The sequence below is a fragment of the Eurytemora carolleeae genome, unplaced genomic scaffold (assembly GCF_000591075.1).
Source record: "Eurytemora carolleeae unplaced genomic scaffold, Eaff_2.0 scaffold870, whole genome shotgun sequence".
In the NCBI taxonomy this organism is placed as follows: Eukaryota; Metazoa; Arthropoda; class Copepoda; order Calanoida; family Temoridae; genus Eurytemora; species Eurytemora carolleeae.
The window spans coordinates 37,832-52,604 of NW_019397085.1; the positions used below are offsets into that span (position 1 = coordinate 37,832).

Genomic DNA, 14,773 nt, shown 5'->3' on the forward strand with positions numbered 1-14,773 from the left:
AGTGTACAGAGTCCGTGTATGACCATGTCTGTATAGTGTCCGATGTATGACCAATGACCATGGATGTACGGTGTACAGTGTCCGTATATAACCATTTGTGTACAGTGTCGTGTATAACAATGTCTGTGCAGTGTCCGATGTGTAATTATGTATATGCAGTGTCCGTTTAAAAACATGTATGAACAGTGTCCGGGTATGAATCGAGTGTCCGTGTATAATAATGTCTGTACAGTGTCCGATGTGTATGTTCTCCCTATTGAGTGAGTATACTGGGCGTAGTCTTGTTATTAATAACTACGGTAGCATTGACCCTCTCGACCCTTGCATTCTACAGGGCTACCAGGTTCACAACAATTACACCTTCATAAATATAACAATTGTATACAATATAACAGTTTGCAGTTGGATAGGTATGCTTTGTGTAAGTTACACAAATTTACATTTATTTTTGTGTAATTGATAAAAATAAATTGAAATTTTAAAACAGTTTGTCAGCTAAAGGAATTGAGTCTTTGCCACAAACTCTGATTTTTAAATTCTTATATCTTTGCAACCCAATGTCGTAGACCTTAGACATTTCAAACTTTGACTTTTGTTATATCAAATAATCTAAATTTGAAATATCAAAGGTTTACATCATTTGGTTGTAGAGATATAGTTATTTGAAGATTGGGATTTGTGGCAAAGACTCAATTCCTTTGAGCTCAATTAGACTAGTAACTAATTTCGATCTTTAATTTGCAGCACTCACACTCACAGTATGTAAAAATTACAGTTTCTTAAAGAAACATTTTCTTTTGCTTTTAATAACCTTCTCTAGCATAAATTACTATGGCATCCTAAGTGGTTCACTGTGATGTAAAGGTCCCAAGCTCTCCAGCAAAAAACGATGAGATTTTTTCCAATTCCTTGTTAAGAACTAAAACTTTAAAGTGCTGAAATGTGCATGTAAAGGGCTGCAGAAAAGTAAAGTGAGTTAGAGCGGAAAATTAAAGCCCAAGGCGTTGTGACACTTCAAAGTCGACCCTGTCTTAAAAAATAATGAGACTTTTTATAATCAGGATGGATCTATGTGGGTTATTTCCCGTAAATTTTGCATGCAGCATAAAGGATGTTTCTTTGAAATTGTAAAAAAAAACTCTAGTGCGCTTTCCTGTTGGCTGTTAGGCCTATTAAACAAAATGTGGTCGGACTTGGTAGGAATCAAAAATTGAAATCGAAAGTCGTCTTCATGGTATTGATATATACGACGACGCCTGTATTAAACCTGGTGTTAATGTAGAGATAGACCCCTGACCCTCTGTATCCCTTGTATCTAAACCTATTGTAATAGTTCTCATAACAACATCACAATCACATAATTAATCTTAAATCTAAGAAATATATTTATTCTTAGAATCCGGTTTCAAGAATACTACCAGGTGATTCAGAACCTTATGGCCATGTAAAATATTGGCAAATTATTACACAAAGTTTTTACAAAGGAATACTTGCCTCAAATTATTATTTTTTAATCACTGTATCCTTGCATGATTCTGTGAACCTTTGAAATTTCAAACCTTGATTATTAAAATTAACAGAATTCAAAAATCACAGTTTAAAATATTAAAGGTCTACGACAGCAGATTGCCAAGGTATAAGGAGTAAAAGTAAGTGTTCAGTTTCTTTAACAATTACAAGTAATAATTAGATTATAACCTTTGCCGCATTCACGAGTTCAATTGATTAAAAAATAGGCGGAAAAAATGTAGCAGGGTATAAAATGAATTTTAATCAAATTATAAATCGATCGAAACTATTTCAATTTATATATATATATTTTTTTCCAGATTAAAAAGGTTTTTTCTTCAAACTTTTTAATTTATCAAATTTGTTAGGCGAAAACGACGGCCTTTATCAATTATGTTTATATTCATAAAGATATTAAGAAATAACGATATAAAAGTACATTGTTACAATTAAATAATACTCTTAAACATACGACGATGGAGGCAACCAATTTTAATGAATTAACAAAATCTGATTATTTTTATCAGCTTTTTGAAAGGATAAGATGGAAGACAATGGAAACACAAATTGACAAAAGCTAAAAACACAATTAATTTTTATATTTGTTTAAATTCTTATTTATTGAAGTTATTTCTTTTCACAATTATGTTTCTTTTAGAAATGCAAAAGAGGGAGTTTTCATAAATTATTTCAAGAATTGGTTTTAAAATGAAAAAATTGCAAAATTTACAGTTACATAATGCTCAAAACGGAAGACACTGGTTTCTTAAATACATGTAGAAGCAAATTTATACATTTTATTATACACTACAGGGTATTTCGCAAAACATGCGAATTAAATGATGACTTGTATGTTACACTTTTCGTGAATCCAATACCAAGATATATACAGCAATTTTTGTATGTTTAACATTTTTGAATTAGATATCTGTCAAAGACATTTTCTTAATAACTTTCTTTTAAATTGATTTGAATTTGAAATCAATGACGATCTTAAAATTGTTTGAACACCCTGCAGGCTGTGTCATATTAACTACAATGAGATCCAAAAAGTGGAATAACAAATTTAATTCCAATAAACATGGAACACAGAAATGTGCAGTGTGCAGTTATCACTGTTCACAGACCCATGTCCCTTAATTATACAAGTTAATTTTTTAGCTGCTGGGAGAACTATTTGGTTTATAACCATATTAACCAAATCAAACAAAATTTCCTAAAGATTCACTCCTATTCCAAAGTTTTTATTGCACTATAATTTAAAGGTCCCAAGCTCTCAAGAGAAAATCTATGAGAATATTGCCAATTACTTCTTAAAAGCCAATTTAAAGTGCTACAATGTACATGTAAAGGGCTACAGAAAGCATAAGTGCATAAATTACAGCATGGGCCTCACTGTAAATCATTATCATATATATACGTATTACAAATACAAAGCAGGTAAGGTTTACATAATGCTCAATATCAAAATAAACATTTTTTTGAAATAATAAAATGTTTCAATGACAAATGTTATACTATAAAATAAGCCATAAAGAAGACAACATTTGTTAATTCCACACCAAACCTAATTATTTTAATGCTTAAATTCACTTCGACACTAAATGAACTTTATTAAGTTTAAAATATTCTCCAGACACTAAGGCTGGTCAGGTTTAGAATTTTGACTTTGGTTTCTGTTTGGAAATTTGTTATTTTTCATCATTTTCCTTCCATTTTGATTCCTCTTGGCTTGTAAATTTTTCTTCAATGAATTCTGTCCGTTCGTGTTCCAATTGTTTTTATTCTTATTTAAACTATTCTTTTTAGACTTTGGATTGGGTTTCTTTGCTCCTAATTTGTTCTTGTTGGAATTTAGTATTTTATTGTTCTTTTTCTGTAAAGCTTTCTTGGCTGCAAACTTTCGATTCTTGCCATTTTTCCTCAAACCGACAAATTGTCTCCTAGTAAAACAACAGATTTAAATGTCGTCTTCATAAAATAGTTTTTTTTCTCATGATTACAAAATTTTCAAACTTTTATAAACTATCCGAAGAAAAATTCAATATTTTTTTGCCAATTCTAACCTTTTGTTGGGCTCCGCTTTCTTTTCTGCCATTTTCTTGGGGTCCTCTTCTTTACCAAGCACTGAAATTATGAATTATTGTTCCATAGATTAATAATAACACAGATAGAACACTATGTGCCGTCTTTTCAAGATTTAGTGATTTTTCGTTTACAATAACCCTGAGGCAGAGGTCCAAAGAAGTTACGCGCATGCTCTCTCTCTGTTTTGTAATTCAACTTTTTTTCAATAAATAATGTGTTAAAGTTTGTACAAGTAACTTTTTTCCAGCCATACTCCCATATCAATCTGATGAATGATTTTAGCCTTTGCATATTTTAGTTTAGACCAGATAGATTGTCAAGAACTTGACGATCTATCTGGTCCTCTGGTCCCGTTGGCTGCAAGTCTGTAACTAATAACTTGCTTTCAATTGTTAACACAAATGTTCCGATATTTTTTAACTTTTTCCATTTCTGAACTGAACTTTGACAAGGTTTACTTCTACCTAGATAATCTTCATACTCGTATCCAAACAGTTCAAAATCATATTTGTAGATTTCTGCCAAACTCAGAATCTGAAATCAGTTTAAATACAGGGTGTCCCACGTAACATGACAATAGCAAGACGACTTGAAAGTCGTCTTTGATATTTTAATTTATTTGTGACATTTAGTCTTCTATCTACTTTAACATGTATGATTCTTGAAACAATTATCACATAATTCTCCTAGCCCTGGCATTTCCAAAAAGTGGTCTGCGTTTTTTGTGCTTTCAATATTACCAAAGATATAAAGAGTTTGGTTCAGATTTCAATTTTGTTAAATAAAAGCAAAATTGTCGAAATCTGAACGAAATTTTTCATATCTCGGGCAATATTGAAAGCACAAAAAAGGCAGACCACATTTTGGAAATGGCAGGACAAGGAAAATTTTGTGATTATTATCTCTGGAAATTTACTTCTAAAATTAGGTTGACAAAGAAACGCAGCAAAGTATATCAAAAATCAAGAAGACATTCAAGTCGTCTTGCATACTGTCATGTTTCGTGGGACACCCTGTATATTCTTCAGGATTTTTATTTGTTGTTTAAAAAATGCATTAAAATTTATAAATTAATTTCCATTTTTAATTTGCATTTCATTTGATATGGATTTTCTCGACAAACTTGAGCAAAAATCAGTGACAAGACATTAAGGAAAATTTGAAAAAGATTTTTTATCAAACTGATAAAAAAAGGAAAACTGTAAAAATTACCTGGTTTTTTGTTAACTTCTCAAAATATTTACTGGCCTTGTTCAACGAGTTTCTATACAAAGAAGTAGTTAAAGAATCTAATCGATTAGAAGACATTATAAAATTGATCACAAAGTTTAGCTGAATTTTCAAAATATTTGTATCAAGCATGTTTCTATTTTAAGAATTTTTGAATAAGAAGTTGTACTGTCCTTCAAATATTTAGGGCTTCTATTTAAATTGTAAATATGTTCTTTTTGTTTACATTTTAAAACAAAGAAAAAAATTTTGCGGATTTAAAAAAAAAATCGCGGATTTTCAAGAATTTAAATTTTTTTACAAAATTAAAAATCTTTAAAACACATTATTTTTTAGTTTTTATTGTTCATAAATCTTTCCTGTGGTCACGTGATGTCCCACAAAAAATTTGGACCCGATCGGTTCAGCCGTTTTGACGTTTATTGGTCACAAACAAACAAACAGACAGACAAGCCAAATTTATATATATATTTAACGCTATTAATGAATTTTTTTTGAATTCTTGCAATTTAGTACAAAAATAATTGAAATAAGAATATTTTTACCGTTTGCCTCCAATTGCGTGCACTGCCATATTTGGAGACATATTGAGTTTTCTGGTTGTAATGTACTGCTTTATCTCATCTTGATCTCCATCTGTACATGAGGTGTACATAAACAAAGAGTTTAAATACTAGGTCTATGTATTTCGAAAAGCCAGATCAGAATGAATCAAGAATAACTAACAAGAATTGAGATACAGGATTTAAGAAAGAATGAGACTTACTCTAAATAAGGACAAATTACACTTTTCAAATCTGAACCTGAAAATTTTGGAATGAATGACATGTTTGTTTTTCATTTTACTTGTCGGTAAAAATTTATTACTCAGTATTTAGCAAATGTTGCAAATGAAATATATTTTTCTAAAAATTCTTGGAGCAATTTATAAAAAATACAGTTGAGTTGCAAACTACAATATTCTCAGCGACATTTCATAATTGAAGAAAACGAAGATGAAGAGAATTCTGGTTCTCACTCATATTTTATTTTGAAAATGATTAGAAATGAAGTACATTTCATTTACTCAAATATACAATAGTTTACTATCGTATATTTTAGGATTTTAAGGAGAAATATTCCCTTACTTTGAACGGCAAATTTTGACGAAGACGACAAAAACTAAGACGACTTTCTATAATATAGTTACCTAGTTTTAGAACTTTATAGTTTAAGTCACAAACAGGGCACACTGTGTAGAAAGGAGTCCATGTATTTTCTAGAAGTTTAATATAAATATATATATATATATATTGCATCTATTGTATTGTATTTTAAAACATTTAAAACAATAAGAAAGTGTCAGTGTAGAAAAAAATTTTTAAAAATTTTTAAAATTATGTGATAAAATAGAATTGTATTTATTTATATATATTTCCTTTGAACCAGGAGGCTGGAGTAGCATTTAGATTTTCTCTGCTTCTAATTATATTTATATTTTCTATTATTACATACTAAAATTGAATTACCTTAAGGGTCGGCAGGTTAAGTATAATTTTTATTTCAAATTGTCCTATCAGATTTTTACTGTTGACGAACGGTAAAACAGCAAAACATTATGGAACCCATAGCGATAGTTTAAAAAAAGACATTTTTAACTTTAATAATTTATTTTGGTTAAGGCGTGTGGGCACAATCTCACGCATACAAATAAATTAAGGTCTTTCTATTATTTTGTTTTGCTCAAGATCGGTAAAAAAGTCATGTACCCAACGTTTTGTGTTGCGCCATTGTCTTAAAAACTTGACCATGGGTAACCCTATAAACCATAGTAAACACTTATTTTCTTATTTTACGCGGGCTGATCTTGCTTCCTGTTTTTCCATAGGCTTAACTATTAGGTTTGGTTAAACAATAATGATTTTTGTTAATTGCATGTAGCGTTGATAAATAAAAGACATGATAAAGCCGACTTTTACCTATTTGTTTACTGCAATGGGAATTACTGTAGTAATTGACAACGTACATGACAAAAATTGACAAGTTTTTTTTTCTGAAATTTCATGCCAGTACATACTGAGAAATTCATGGAGTCGCATTTATTCTAGATTTTCAAATTTCTGATCGGGATTTCTCATCAATCCATTTATGGGGGAATGGGTGGGGATGGGGGAGGAGGTAAAATATTAAAATAATATAATAATCTGCCTGATCAACCAATCTACAAATTCTGGAAAAGATGGCTGAGATCTGAGCTGAGCAAGATTTATCACATTCCTCCGTAGCATCAGCTGGAAATACAGGGTGTACCAAAACATTGGAGAAAAAAGTTACTTTAATTTCGTCTTTGTTCTGCGCGGCATTTCTGCATCAACAGAATGTGCATGATAGTGCCAGTCTCAGGTATACTTGTATGGAGATTTTATAAATGTGGTCTGGAAATTTGCACCTTCCCAATAAAATTTGTTTTTCTTCAAATTTTGATGTATTAAATAAATCAAGAATTGTTTAAATATTAAATTGATATTTTCATAAACTTTTAACAGATCTGTAAATAAAATACAATACTTAAAATCTCATGAGACGAATGACCCTTTTTGATACACATTAAATCAAGGACTTTATTGTCTTTAAATTTCCAATTTATACTATTTGAATTTGATCTGATTCATTGCATTAATACTTACAGTGAGTCCGAATTTAATGAATTCGAGCCGCGTCTCAAAACCGCCAAAAACCGGTTTCAATTAAGCTCCGGCTAAAATCTTGAAACATTGAATACTCTTTCAAGTGGAACCAACCATATTTAAGCCGTGTCTCAAATTTAAACCGAGGCTAAAAGTCTTTTAAATCGGCCAATGCAATTAATCTATAATTTCAATTTTTTTTCTCATCGAAACAATTAATAAATAGAGATGCTAAAATCTAAATCCCATTAAACTTTAAACATTAAATACCTGATATTTTTTGCTCTGCAATATTTCTTTTGGGAATGCAATTTTCTTCTTGTTGTTCCTTCTCCTCTTCTTTATCTGTTCCTGAACAGAGTGATGGAACCTGTACGGGAACGGATGAGGGTTTAACATCTTGTCCTGAAAAATACTTGATTAAAACGAATATTTCCTCTATATTTCAAATGAATATTTCCTCTATATTTCAAATGAATATTTCCTCTATATTTCAAATGAAATTATAGAATTTAACTTAATATCGCACACGGGGAAAAGGGAAAATTTATGTGAGACAACTCCGTAAGTTTAAAGAGTGTTGATTTATTAACCAAAACACGATTGAATTCAAAATCTGGGATTTTCAAATGGTGGAATCCATCGAGGATTGAGTGGCAAAGATAAAGGGTTATCTACAGTGAAACCCTTAATAACGAAAACATCGGAAGAATTTATAAAATGTCGTCTTGACAATTTTTCAATGAGTTTTATACTACATTACGTAAATCATAAATAAATAAATAGCCATGAATATGCTGGAACAGTTTTAAAGAGTTCCATATAATCATTTAATTAAAAAACTAAATTTCTGCAACATTCCATTATCAGAAAGTGAAGAATACGACATTTGATGAATTCTTTCGATGTATTCGTTATTAAGGATTTCACTGTACAAATTATGAGACTTTAATAACGATCTGAAACTCAATAAGTTTAAGTTATAACCGCCAGAATATTTAATTTGTTTTTCCACCTCAACAATACAGTTTATAGATGCAGAACACCTAGAATGTAAAAAAAAAAAAATTCTGTACAGTCGTCATTGAAGTCTCATGCATTAAGTAGTTAATCCTGTGTAGGGAGTCAATCAGAGTCAATTGCTAAGTAATTATTTATTTGCTTTTCTTATATTTATCGCTAATTGTATAATGTAACATATTGTATATGTATAATATTAAATAACCTCATATGCTGACACTAGACGAACGAAAGGATGTCTGACCAGCATAAAACCCTCGCTAGTAGACCAAAGCTGCTGGAGATCACCAAGATCATCTGCAGGAGGAGGTTGGTAGACATACCTAGCAATTATCAATAATGATAATATAAATAATAATAGACATAATAATAATCATGCTAGTAATCATTAAATTAATTAAAAGCATAAAAATTTTTATATTTAGGCAAAGTTCTATTTACTTTTATTTCCTTGATAGTAGCAAGCCTCGCGTTTATCAAATCCTCGGAGGTAGAAAATTCTTTTTTTANTTTTTAAAACCTTAACAAATTATTATTATATTAATAATATTTATTTGAATATTTTCTCAGATGGAAAGGAACTGAACTCCTGCGAAAGTCTGGATTACAATCATTGGAGTACATCGGAGACCCTTAAATTTTCATCGGAGACCCCCACCTTTTTTATAAATAGGGGTATCCGAGGAAAAAGTTTTGGTTTTCCGATAAAATCTTTAATAAATATATCGGGGTATCCGAAAAAAGCTTTGGGTCTTCAATGAAAATCTTGGTGTCTCCACGAAAAAATGAAAAATGTATAATATCTATAAAGTACTCCAATGATGAGGATTCTTTCTATTTCTGTCTGGAACGAATGTTTTTTTTCTAACGTCTTTTGGTGTTTTTAGGTCATTTATGATTTAGAAATTTTCCTACATAATTTTGACGTAGATTTTTAAATGGCCTTGCCTTACTGAATTTTCTGAGACACAATACATAGGCTAGCATTATATAACGTAGAAGTTCTTCACTCAATCTCTTAGCATCCTCAGTCTAGAAATATAGACACAGGGTTGTTCACAACGAATGAGACTGTAAGAAGACGACATAAAGTTGTTTAATATGATGAGTCCAAGGATGAATCATTGAATATTGTCGTTTCATGGCGTGTTTACTGATTGGACAAAGAACAAAACAACAGTTGCAGGGAACCAGGCATCCAATAGTCTAAATTCCGTACAGTCTGAAGTCTCATTCTTTGTAGGTAACCATGTATGATTAGAAATGGGCATAGTTTTTTTTTATTCAGGGGTATGTTTGTCATATTTAAGTTATTGTTATACACATAAATTAATTAAAATAATAGATAGGACACTAGATGTCGTCTTTTCTAGATTTATGTGTGTTTTTTTCACAATAACCCTGAGGCAGAAGCCATAAGGAGTTATTTGTAGTCGGCGTAGAACAAATCAGAGAAAGAGCCTGTTCTACGCCGACTACGTGCAACTCCTTTGGGCTCTGTCACAGGGTTATTGTGAACGAAACATACATAAATCTAGAAAAGACGACATCTAGTGTCCAATCTATTATTTTAATTAATATATGTAGTTATATTTCATCGCAGTATGTTTCAACCCAACAAAGTTAAATGGGCTGAACTTGCAACTTCAAGTGACATCCTGGCAAAGATGTCAATGCCCGATTTACAATGGTCCGTTTCAGAGCGTCTTATTGTTCAAGTATGAATAGTAACAATGTTTATAATTTTGGTAACTGAATATTTTCAATTGTGGTTTCTCCACAAAAGTTACTTACGCATTTATAGTGCAGGAAAACAAAAAGGTATACTCAAAATTAAACACTTTAAAATTTTGACCATGAAATCTAATTTACCGTAATTATTAAAACTACTTCTCTTGATGATAAAGTTTTAAAAGAAGGTTTAGAGTAAAAATATAAAAAAAGATTAGGCTTTTGCGTCATAACTTAAAAATATCTTTAATTGATTAAAGTGTTTCTTATTTTATTTATAGTTTTACGGTTTACAAGGTAATTTGAAGACGTTAAAAATAACAATATTGAACTAAATGGCTGGACCGATTGGACTGAATTTTTTGTGGACACTCATGGGCCCTTCAGCTAGTTCTATATATATAAAACAAAAATAGGGTGTCCCGGAAAAAGGACTGCACCTATTTCTGCGTTTAACAGTATAAAATTTGGGTTTCGTTGTATAACTTTAAATATTGGAGGAGATCTTTCTTTTGAGGAATATCTAAAAAATTTCTTTAACTTTCATATTTAACCATATTTCATTGTGTTTTGGAAATTTTGTTATTCTAATTACTAACTTTGTAATTTAAAGTTATTTCCCCCAAGTAGATTCTAGTACAATAAATGGCAACCAGGCAACGTAGAACTCTCAGTACAGCTGTATTCTTACATCACAAGTGCCAATTCAGGTTTTGTGTCCGACAAAATTATTAATAGTAGTGATCATTTTAATTTTTATTTAATCTTGAAAATTTCGTTTTCCTTGTTATATTTGACACTTGTGACGTTGTGTATAATCGGTTCATTTCTCTGTTCCCACCTATTGTACTTGATTTCCCCCAGACTTCACTGATAACCTTATAACTCTGGAATAGAAGTCAACATTTATGACTTTAAATAGTTCATTGAACAGCAGTTGTGCAGTGTAAACAGACCCATTTATGTTAATAACGAATTATAAAAGTAACTAGTAAAGCTAGTTGCTTTGTAACACTAACAAATTAATTATTGCTTAAATTTCGTCTTCTTATTCCAAAGTTTCCTGGTTCTCACTGCATTAAAAAATACAATTGTTGTATAGTTAAACCCTAAATAAGCCATTCATCGAAAGAATTAATCAAATGTCGTATTCTTCACGGTCTGTTAATGGAATGTTGCAGATATTTAGTTTTTTAATTAAATAATAATAATAATAATAAATGTATTTCCAACTAGATTGATTATTACATTACATTTTATAGTCAATGAATATAAATTATATATTTATATATAAGTTGTCGAAAAATTCAAATCTGAGTCTAAAACTAAAGAACAAAAAGTTTTGACTTAAATTTTAAGTTCATGGTTAAATGCCACTTCTGACTTAATTTAAACCTGAACTTTAGCCGTGAGGTTAAATATTTTTGCATGTAAACCCAAAATACGGTTGTAACTCGAAATATGTTTTGTTTTCGGTTACGTAATCAGCTGATTAGCGATGGTTATGTAATATTCTCCGTAAATCCTTTTCTCTGATTGGTTCAGATTTTCCCGGGAAATTCAAATTTAAAATTGAGAAAGTTTAATATTTAAGTAGCTATTCATTATTTTACAGAACTTTTAACCTCGAACTTAAAATTCGCGCATTCTTTAGTTTTAGACTCTGTTACAGTATTAAAATTAAAATTAAAATCTGTTACAATATTTATGTAACAGTCTTTCTCCAGTTTAAATGATTATATAAATGATTATATTCATGGCTTTTTATTCATTTTCACAAATTCTGAGATTTACGTAAAATAGTATAAAACCCGTTGAAAAATTGCAAGAAGAAAATTGATAAATTCTTTCGATGTATGGTTCATTTAGGGTTTAACTGTATACAAGTTATTACCTCATAAACAGTCAGTGCAGTATTAAGAAGCGCAATTTTATCCGGCCAAGGAAGGTTTCTGTACTGTTCCCACCACCTATATGCACAGAACAGTACGGTACAGTACAGGTTAGTAACTATGTAAAGTACAATACATCACAGGGTTCAGTGCGGTACTGTTGGGTACATATGTTAAAGGAACTGTAAGCGTAATTTCAAGTGACCTTTCATTTGAAGATGGGAATCCCGACTCACAACGGTACCACCTTTAAACCTTTGACTTATCAAGTCTGGTTGACCTCTCCCCATTAATCTTCGGACATGATTTTAATTGCTAAACACTTTGCTTGCAAGCTGTTATATATTTAAAATATATCTATAGTTAGATACTTTCTAAAAGTGACTGAAAATAAACATTTAGTTTTGAATGTTTAAAAGGCTGTTAACGTAATACAGTCGATCTACTTTCCAGTTAAGCAAGTAATATATCAGCTGATTGAGTTCAAACTGTTTCGTATTTTAGAGAAATTCAATCTGGTTTCGATATGCTTAAACAGAAAGATCACTCTACTCGTTGAGTAGCCAAAGGTTTTTTAGGGTACCGTTGTGAATCGGGTGTTGCCCTCTGTGCATGTAGGGTCACTTGAAATCCCACTTACAGTCCCTTTAAGTACATGCAAAGAAAGGAAAATAATTATTACTAAAATTTTTTTAAAAATTAATATAAATTACCTTTTAATTACAAGGGAGACATAGAATCCCAATAAAAACGTGAGATCCCTGAAAATAGATAATTTTTAAAATGTTTAAAATAAGTAAAATAAAGTTCAAAAATGTGTTTACCCCTTTTCTCATTTTAAGAACAGTTTAAAGAGACAGTGCGCTAAACAGTTTAAAGAGACAGTTTGCTAAACAGTTTAAAGAGACAGTTTGCTAAACAGTTAAACAGTTATAGAGACAGTGCGCTAAACAGTTTAAAGAGACAGTTTGCGAAACAGTTTAAAGAGACAGTGCGCTAAACAGTTTAAAGAGACAGTTTGCTAAACAGTTTAAAGAGACAGTTTGCTTAACAGTTTAAAGAGACAGTTTGCTAAACAGTTTAAAGGGACAGTTTGCTAAACAGTTGTTCGCTAAATTTTACCTGGATAAAGGAGAAAGTTCTTTGTTGAAATATATTACAATTTTTTCAAACTCTGCCTAAACAAAGAAAAGTATTCTATAAAGTAGTTTTGTAAAAAAAATTTATGAATTCAACAAGGTAAAGAAATGGCTTCTCAGGTTCCCAAATATGAAGCCAAGTACAAAATGAAAAAAATCCTCCAATTTTGTTCAAAGTTTTTTTTTTTAAACTCTCATTCAATATTTGGTATTTTAGTAATAAACCTTAAAAATGCAATATTAAAAATACAAATGAATAATGTGACCAGTATATGTTTAGTACAGTGTACGATGTACAATTACTTGAAAGTGACAACATTATAGAAATAAATTTTGAGTAAGATATCAATTATCATGTTCCTACATATTATCTATCCTCCTCCATAAAATACAGTCGTATAATAACACTAATTTTCCCAGTACGCGACATATCTGAGGAATATGTGCATTGGTTAAAAATAAAACTTATTAAATTTCTATTGACCGCTGGAAGTTTGAAACTTTGTGATGTAAATATTGCTCAATGCAGTGCTCTCACCAGTTTTTAATGTCAATTATCTTTGGTATTTATATGTGAATGCTATATATGGATAATTTATGTTTTACTTCTAATTTACTAATTCAATTCGTAATCTGTAAGCCGCCCCTCAAGGCCTTACATTTTCAAATAATATGAAACGAAACTAACAGTCTCAAAAGTCGACCAATGGCTCTGTCTAAACCTGTTCCCCCAGCTAAAAAAATAAGGTTTAATATATTCCACATATTTTATTATTTAAGTCTTTATTCAAGCAATGCCGTAAGCTTGAAGGGACTGTAAGTGTAATGTCAAGTGACCCTCTATATCCCATACAAAGATAGCAATGCCCGAATCCCAACGATACCCCTAAAAGCTTTTTCAGATTAAATATGAATTAGATATCAGAGTTTATAATTTTGAAAACCGATCATTTTCAATTGGGGCTTCTCTTTATAAGTGACTTGCACATTTTACTTCAGGAAATTATATAGGAATTATCAGAATTAAATCTATAGAAACGACAATATATCTTCCTTAATACCGAGTCCGAATTTCATGAATTTGAGCCGCGTCTCGAATCTTAAAACATTAAATACAATTTTAAGTGGAACCAACCAAATTTAAGCATCGGCTCAAAGTTTGGAGGCTTCTTGAAATTTTGTAAAAAGATTTTTTTGTGTTTCCGATAAAATTTTGGTGGCTCCGATGGCACTAATAATTATTTCCTCCCAGACCTCTGCTGCTTATTGGGGCTATCTTAAGAGCATTCTCACAAAATACCTAATTTTTTTTATGAGAATCGAAAAAGAAAAGATTTTTACAGTTTTTTATCAAACTTCCCATGGCATTGTTTTCTCTATTCTTGCTCTCTTCACACTAAAACAATGATATATATATTTGGTTAATTATATATATATAGTCCAGTCCATTATTCTGTATTCATGCTGGGAACTTCCCAAAAGGCGTTTTTCCAAGCTT

At 30.6% G+C, this 14,773-nt stretch overlaps 1 protein-coding gene and 1 long non-coding RNA gene across 2 annotated transcripts; both read right to left on the reverse strand.

Annotated features, from left to right (window-relative positions):
• Positions 1-1,884: 1,884 nt before the first annotated feature.
• On the reverse strand, positions 1,885-9,127 carry LOC111711722 (uncharacterized). The gene is made up of 11 exons (XM_023486144.1): positions 9,096-9,127; positions 8,719-8,836; positions 7,764-7,898; positions 7,015-7,097; positions 6,245-6,288; positions 6,017-6,085; positions 5,373-5,463; positions 4,810-4,861; positions 4,062-4,131; positions 3,576-3,636; positions 1,885-3,452 (listed from the first exon to the last, which is right to left on the reverse strand). The coding sequence occupies exons 1-11, from the start codon at positions 9,125-9,127 to the stop codon at positions 3,149-3,151; spliced, it is 1,059 nt and encodes a 352-aa protein (XP_023341912.1). The 3' UTR covers positions 1,885-3,148.
• A 348-nt stretch (positions 9,128-9,475) lies between these two features.
• LOC111711738 (uncharacterized) lies at positions 9,476-13,324 on the reverse strand. The gene is made up of 4 exons (XR_002767308.1): positions 13,259-13,324; positions 12,850-12,897; positions 12,139-12,214; positions 9,476-9,545 (listed from the first exon to the last, which is right to left on the reverse strand). It is a non-coding gene; the product is annotated as an uncharacterized LOC111711738 (long non-coding RNA).
• Positions 13,325-14,773: the final 1,449 nt, after the last annotated feature.

Excerpts from the sequence above, each read along its gene's own strand:
- LOC111711722 (XM_023486144.1), bottom strand. The coding sequence starts at position 9,127 with ATGATTGTAATCCAGACTTTCGCAGGAGTTCA. Across the intron at positions 6,289-7,014 it reads TTTGTAGATTGGTTGATCAG|AAGCAGAGAAAATCTAAATG; the intron begins GCAGATTATTAT and ends AAATATAATTAG. Across the intron at positions 4,132-4,809 it reads AGAAGTTAACAAAAAACCAG|ATTCTGAGTTTGGCAGAAAT; the intron begins GTAATTTTTACA and ends AACTGATTTCAG.